A 7,955-nucleotide genomic window follows, 5' to 3' on the forward strand; every position below is an offset into this window, starting at 1 on the left:
TTATTCAATGGCCAAAACACAGTTACATTGCTTGGTTTTTGTTGTGCAAAATTTCACAGTTATGCAAATTTATGATAAGCTTTTGTTTCTTCAAATGCAGGTAGAAACATTTTATTAAGGAAAAAAGTTGCTGTTAGAAAACCTACACTGATGGCCAAAGATTGGCTCACAAGAATAAGTTCGTGTGAGGAGAGAGTTTGAGTGGTCTTTGGAGAAGTGGAAGCATGAAAATTTTAATGATGAAAATATCTTCAAAGTAATAAACTAAAAAAAGCAATATTCTTGTTAAATGATTTAAATCAAAAAGTATAGTATTTGCTTTGTTATACCAAGGTTGCAAGGTGGCGGTGGGAGTGTTGGTTTTTGGGGTTATTTTGGTATTTTGGTTATTGGTTATTTTAATGGAGTAGATGTGTGTAACATTTATACAGGCAAAATATCAACATAAATGTATGGAGATGCTAGAGAACTGCATGGTTCCATCAATGGGCATGCTAATTGATTGAAAAGAATGGTGGCAATTTCAACAAAATTTGGAGCCTGTCAACACAGTTCGCACAGTAAAAACATGGATGAAAGATTTGTTAATAGAAATTTGATTGGAAATTTTATGTAACTTGTGGCCTGCTGGGAAATGTAAGTCAGTATGGGTTAGAAAATGATTTCCTATTTTTGTTTTAACATTCATGCAGGGTTATACCAAATGATATTATGTTTACTTTTTTTTTGTATCTAGGGTTATTTGTGGTTGGTAGGTAGGAAAATTTAAATATTCACAAATCGGAATTTATGTCGTAAGTTCATACGTTCTAAAAAACTTAGTAACATTAATTTGTATTCCACTAAAAATAATTTTTATGAAAAGTTTTAATTAAAAGGATTACGGAGGCAATGGAGCCAGGCAAATGTTATGCCTCTACACAAAAGCGGTAGTCGACTTATTGCAAGTAATTACAGGCCATTTCCGCTCAAATCGGTCATAAGTAAATTAATGGAGAGTGTAATCTGATAACAACATCTAATAACAAGTAATCTTATCACATCGCAACAGCATGGTTTTGTGCCAAGAAAGATTTGTGTCACAAATTTGCTAGTGTCAAGACTTTGTTAGTACAGCTTTACATAACAAACATCTAGTCAACATTCTATTTACTGATTTTGCAAAAGCATTCGACACTGTATCGCATGATCATGCTATCCATAAAAATTAAATGCGTACGGTTTTAATAATAAATTTGCTGCATGAATAAAATCATTCTTAAGAAACAGACCACTTGTGAAAACCAGTCTGACAGGAGTCCAATTAGTAGTGGTGTAATACAAGGGTTAGTACTTTAACCGTTTTTATTCATAATATTTATAAATGACCTTAATTGTCAACTTTTTCACGTAACAAAAAATATATGCTAATGGTAGTAAGACTCTAGCTGAGATGGACAAAATCAAGACACTAAAAAATAAATTAGAAAATCATATTGATAAAATAGCCAAATGGTGAAATGTATGGAAGATAGAACTTAATGTAAAATAATGCATTTTGGTAAACATAATAAAAAAAGAGAATATACTATTTTAGACTACGACCATAACATACAAATTTGAATTGAAGTATCTGATTTAGAAAAAGACCTAGGCATTATGAAATCTACTGATGCAAAATACAGCCAACATATCGCTGATGGAAAATACATCCAACACTGCGCCAACAGAGCTAACAAAATGCTAGGTTTAATACAACAAATTTTTCAATTTTACACTCAATTGTCAAAATATGGTATTAAGCCTTTACTCGACCTCTTCTCAAATACGCAGCATCAATCTGTAATCCATCAAAGAAATGAAAAAGTTCAAAGAATAGCAGCTCAAACAAAAAGCCATCTAAGTTAAAGCATCTAAGTTATGAATCACGAATCAAAAAGTTTATTACAATGCTAGAGGTTAAGGGGAGATTTAATCAATTGCTTCAAAATTGTCTATGGTTTAATACCATAGTTAAATGGTGTACATCTATGTCAAAAATAATAATAAAACCCAAAGAATTAATGAAACAATCTGTATACAGAAGAAATCCCATTCGATTTAAAATGGAATTAATAATATATTAAAAGCAAACAAAGTCGTCAGCTGATGAAAGAGTATGCTTATTACACACTCTTGTTTAACATTACAAACATTAAAATTTTTGTTATAAATTATTTTAATTGTTATTTTGTTATTACTGTGTTTATTATTATTGATTTTTTTGTTTTTTTTTGTTTTATAGTTACTTTAATTGTAATACTTTTTCAAATTATTTAAATTTTCAAGAGCTTAAACCACCTACAATATTTGTTTTTTATTAATGGTTATAAGTCGTTTTAATGTGTCTTGTATAGGTCAATTCCTGTTTATTTTATCTGGTTGAAATGGCTTTCTTGGTTTAAGTATTCCGCAGAGTGTCTTCAGATTATTCAATGGGATGGTTACAAAGATTTTGGTAAGTTAAATGATTGCAATAAACATGTTTTTGAATCATTAATGAACATGAATTGGTATTTTGTTTTAAATTTTTGTAACACATTGTTGTAAGAGAAGAAATAATATGATGCATTTAAGAGTAAAAAAAGCAAGAGTTTAAGTTGTTGAGAATATGTTAAAATGTATATTATCTATTAATATTTATCTAATATGGTAGTTGAATGGGTTTTGAAATAAAAATAGAATAAAATATTAGCATATTTGATGAAAAAAAAGCAATAAAAAAACTAGTAAATCAAAAAAAATTCTTTTTTCAAATCCATGCTTTATGCAGGCAGAATTCTATTGGGCCTAGAAATTCTTTTTTTGTTATCTTTTGTAGAAGGAAAAATTGCTGTTACGTTTTTAATTTTTTTTTTTATTAATTCAGTGTTCTTATGGGGAAATACAAATTAAATTTTTGTTAACTTAATTAACTTTTTTTGGTCAAATTTTTCCATTTCCTTTTATTGTCATCGAAAATGATTAAGTGTGCAAAATTTGAGCAAAATTGGTTGAGAAAAAAGCTTTCAAAAATTGATTTCAAATTTTGTGGCACACAAACATATATATATAGAAAGTAACCTTATATAATAAAGAAAAAGTAACCTTATATATATATAGAAAGTAACCTTATATAAAGCATGGAAAAATATATTTATTTATATTTAATTTTTTTTAGTTTTTGTTTTTGTCAATGATTTTATATTTTATTTTGAATTGACAATAACTTTTCTCATTTAAACCAGAACAACTTTTTTTTTTTTACTTAAATCTATAATATAAACTTAAATCTATAATATAAACTGAAATCTAAAATATAACTTAATAAATAATTTTTTTATAAATGAACTACTTTTTTTATTTAGTTACTATTTTTTATACTTCTTTATTTATTTATTTATTTATTTAGCCCAAAAATGTGTTACTGGTATTAATAGGACTTCGAATTGTTTTTTCAATGATGGAAATGAAGCTCTTTCTTCATTTGGATATTCACCTGTAAGTTTTTAAAATCATGATTTTTTAATTATTACCTTTTTAAAATTTGTAAGACAGCATCTTTAACCTTGCAATTTTGTTACTAATATTTTTCATTGATCACCGCTTGCAACATTTTTAAATGGCCAAATAAAAAGTGATTGCTTTAGCAACTGAAACCTTAACATTAGTTATATATGATTTTAATTCTATTTCAAATATATATTGATTTTAATCAATACTTAAATCCATTATATTCAAAAAAGATATTTGCAAGACGTTTTTATTCATTATTTCAAGGGTCTGGAGGAAAATAAAAAAGTCATCTAAATTATTTTTTTTACATCTCTTTTCAAATAGAAATATTGCAATTGAAATATCAAAGCTTTCAAAATAAACAAGTTATCTACTCCAGGTTCTTGAGTTATTACTTTTTACTATGTAAATATATACCAGATCGTTTTGTTAGTTACATTAAAATTAATGCAGGTGACTCGTTTAAATAAGAACTTGTAATGGTGGAGTCATGTTAAAGTTATTGATAAACTGTAAAATATGTAATAATATATAATTTAAAATAATGATTAACGTTTTTTATCTCTAAAAATGTAAAGTAGGACAGGTAAACCTATATTTAGATTTTAGTGTTTGAAATTTAATAATTTAACAAGACATCCTAGAAATTTTATGAAGTTAAAACCTATAAAATATAAGCAATATCATTTTTTGAAGAGGTCTTTGAAGGCTCTCTGTGCAACATTATTTGCAGCGCTTCTAGCATTGTCATGTAAATTTAGGGCTAAAATAATTAATATTAGATAAAAGTCAAAAAGATTTATCTAGTTTTAGTGACATAAAATAAAAATAATAAAAATAAAGTGCCTAATATCAAGTTTTAGGTTTTATTTTAGATTAGTTTTTTAAGTTATTTTAATAATACTTCTTTGTAAATTTTGGATTTTATAACAAAATTGCAAATCTTATATTAGAAAATTTTATTTGTATTTTTTATTAGAATCGGTTTTAGAGTGTTTAGACTCTTCAAGTACTTCATGTAGGGGTTATCTTTTTTTTTCTCCAACAAAAGGTGAAACTTTGTGAGTAAGGTATTTCCTACCTCACTAGACGTTATGTAATGTTTAGTTGTAAATTAAATGTTTTCTGGTGTATTGATTTTTGCTTCTTTAAAAATTTGTTTCTAGACCATGCAGAATCTACTAAGCTAAGTTGTAATGATCTTTTGGTGCCAAATTTTCTCTCTGGTCTTTCAATATAATCAATATTTTTTACAATTATGCTATAACAATAACTATTATTTAGAAAATTCATTATAATTATAATTATAATTCTATAGTCATCATTATAAAAAAAGATAAAGCAGAAAAACTAGGGAAAAGTGATGCAATTCTTTTAAGGATCTTAAGGGAACAAAGATTTTTAAATATAATCAATGTGACATCTTCACAACTGAACAATAGGTTCGTTTGGCGTATAAATATTTAGCACTTTTTTATCTTTATATAAGAATTTAAAAAAAAAATGAGCATAAAACGTTTTGAAAAATATATCATTTTGTTTCTGTTTGTCTAAAGTCTGTTTCTGAAGTTCGTATATTTGTAAAATACATTTTTAAATTTATATTTTAATATAACTTACTAATCCTTTTTTAACAATACCTTTCATATATTCAAATTACCCCACTGGTGGGTTAATACGGATACTCATTATATTTGATACATATATCACACTTATTGCTTTTCATGTATTTAAAAAGTTAAACTGTATTGGTTATGTCTAGCAGTTTTCTTTTTCTTACTGATACAGTCTTCTTTTCCGTTTTATTCTTCTCTTTTTCTTGCAACCTTGTGACAGCATCTTGCTGTTAAAATTTCTCCCTTTTTGGCCTGGACACGTGCCCTGCGTTTTTTTGAATTCGCAATTGCTGTCAGTGTAGGTTGACTTGGACTAAGTGTAAGTGCAGAAGTAATTGCTCTCTGAAGTTTTTGATTTGTCAACAGGGTAAAGATCACTAACTTTAAAACGACTTTTCAGAAGTTTGCTATCTATCCTACTGACAAGAGCTTTTAGTAAAGTTGGAAATACAGACTTTTCAACATTTTTATGTCTGCTTTCTCTTAACCAATTTTTAAAGATTTTCTTCCGATGGGATTTCAATGGAGCGAAAAAATCAATATCAAGAGTGACATAATGTGTGACTTGTGTTTGAAGGTAAGCAAAGTAAAATTATATGATTGTCCAGAGACTTTTTAACAGTAGAATATGTTATGTAGCTATTGTGTCCATCACACAGCAGCAACACAGGCTTTTCATAATCCTTTACATGTATAATAAACCTGTCAATCTAACTTTCAAAAATATAATCCTCCATCTAACCTGATTTTGTTACACCATACATTGCATTTTCTTTGTATTCATTGCATTGTCAATATTTTTAGAGAAAGATCATTAGCTCTTGCTTTTGCCAAAAGTTCAGGTTTTCTTTTCCAAGAACTACATTCCATCTTTTTTCAAAAGACATGCACCAGTCTTTCTCTGGCTTGTCATCTTTAAATGGAGTTTTTTTTGCTAGTAAATTTTATGTAGGATTTAACCATCAGTTTGATATCTTTTCTATCTTGTGAAAAACACTTATCAGCTAAGTACATCAGGGCTTCTACTAGAAGATTTTCCTCAGTATTATTTAAAACAAACCCACGACTGCTTTTAATTCTTTTGTCATTCCTTTGGAATTGATCATGGGGTCGTCTGTTTTCTAAGGAGTTCCAGAAGACTTTGATATATTGTTTACTGACTCTCCTTCCTTAACAAGTTGTATGGCAGTCATTAATTTGCTGTGATCGTATGTACCAATAGGAACACAAAAATAAAATATAAAACATTTCGATGGGAGTTCAAATTTTGCCCTAGCCATTCAGAGAAAACAAATTTGAACTATGATCTTAATGTAAATAGTTCAGAATAATTATATAAAACTATGTAACTGAAAAATGTATAATACTATATTAAAAAGCAAAAGTGTATAAATAAATGTCATGTAGCTTATAATATTGTAATAAAATACAATTATGTAAGTAGGATTTTATATATTTTATATATATCCATTTTACCCCATTTTAGATTTTTGTTTATTTATCAATTTGGGTTTGAGAACTTATAAATTAAATTTTACATGCTGTTACATCATGGTCCAACTAATAAATATACATCATTAAACTTTCATAAGTAATATAGAAGTCTGCAAACAAAAGTTTTAAAAAGTTTTTAGCTTATATGTAAAACATGTTATTTTTTCAAAATAACATATTTTACATATAAGCTTTCATGTAAATCAAATATAAACAATAATGCAAAAAAAAAAAAGAAGAAGCTAATTATGTGTGTAAGCCGTTAGTAAATTTCAGATTTTAGCATTATGTATAGATAACTTACTCTATGCATACTTATTGAATATATTCATATTACCCTAACTATCCATATTCATTTTACCCTACCCTATTTATTTTCGTCTAAGTTTTACAATCAGCTTTGAGTGAATTACATATTTTACTGTACATGTTTCTCCATGCATAATCATGGAAAAATGTGCATAGTAACAATAAATAGATGTTGTTGTTTTTAATTTATGGGCAAAAATACCTGTATTATAACAATTATTTTTATTTTGACTGTTATTTTTTGTATTATTATTATTATTTTTAGAGTAACATGGGGCGTAATATTGGGCTTATGTTTGCTTTAATCGGAGGTTTTCGTATTGCTGCCTTTCTCTTCGTGTTACTACGTGCATACCGAGCAAAATGAGGGACAAACATTTTTTGTAAAAAGTTATATTTGATGTAAATTTTTTAAAGCGTGTTTATATGTATGTTTGTATACATTTGCATATGCATAAATGTATGTGTGGATGTATATTTTTTGCGATTGGTTATTTGCAGTTTTCAGAATTTATATGGTTTTATTTATATTCAGGTAAATTTTGTAGGTAAATTTTATACTCTTTGTTGTTAATTTTTTATATGTTAATTACAATTTTTTGTTGCAGAGTATAACTTTAAACATTTTTAGCAACAAAAATTCTGATGAATCAAAAGTTTTGGATTTTGATGTTGACTGTTTATTTATGTCATGTGGCTTAAAATATATAAATATTAAACTACTTATGTCATTGTCCGTTAACCATGTCAATATTTTGTGAAGAACCACTCCTTTAGTCATGTTCATGTTCGGCGAAGAACCTCCTCCATAAATTGTTCAGGGTTTTATTTTGCCATCACTGCACAGAAATTTGTCTCTAAGACTAGAATACTAATACTATAATAATTGGAAATAATTAAGTTTAAAATCCAAATAATACATCGATTGAGCTTCGTTACGCGCCGCTATGAACCTTTAACAACTACCAGCTCCCAACACATGTTATTTACAAATTAAGATTGAAAATTGAAAAAAAAAATTTT

General features: G+C 27.2%; 1 protein-coding gene across 1 annotated transcript in view; it reads left to right on the top strand.

Annotated features, from left to right (window-relative positions):
* The window catches only part of LOC100213760 (protein white), an 85,053-nt gene extending 77,399 nt beyond the window's left edge, over positions 1-7,654 (top strand). Inside the window, exons 18-20 of the mRNA XM_065805540.1 lie at positions 2,376-2,476; positions 3,410-3,498; positions 7,198-7,654. Of these exons, the coding sequence (XP_065661612.1) occupies positions 2,376-2,476; positions 3,410-3,498; positions 7,198-7,299 (292 nt within the window). The 3' untranslated portion in view covers positions 7,300-7,654. The remainder of the gene's footprint in view (positions 1-2,375; positions 2,477-3,409; positions 3,499-7,197) is intronic.
* The last annotated feature ends 301 nt before the right edge of the window (positions 7,655-7,955 follow it).

The sequence above is a fragment of the Hydra vulgaris genome, chromosome 09 (assembly GCF_038396675.1).
Source record: "Hydra vulgaris chromosome 09, alternate assembly HydraT2T_AEP".
Taxonomy (NCBI): Eukaryota; Metazoa; Cnidaria; class Hydrozoa; order Anthoathecata; family Hydridae; genus Hydra; species Hydra vulgaris.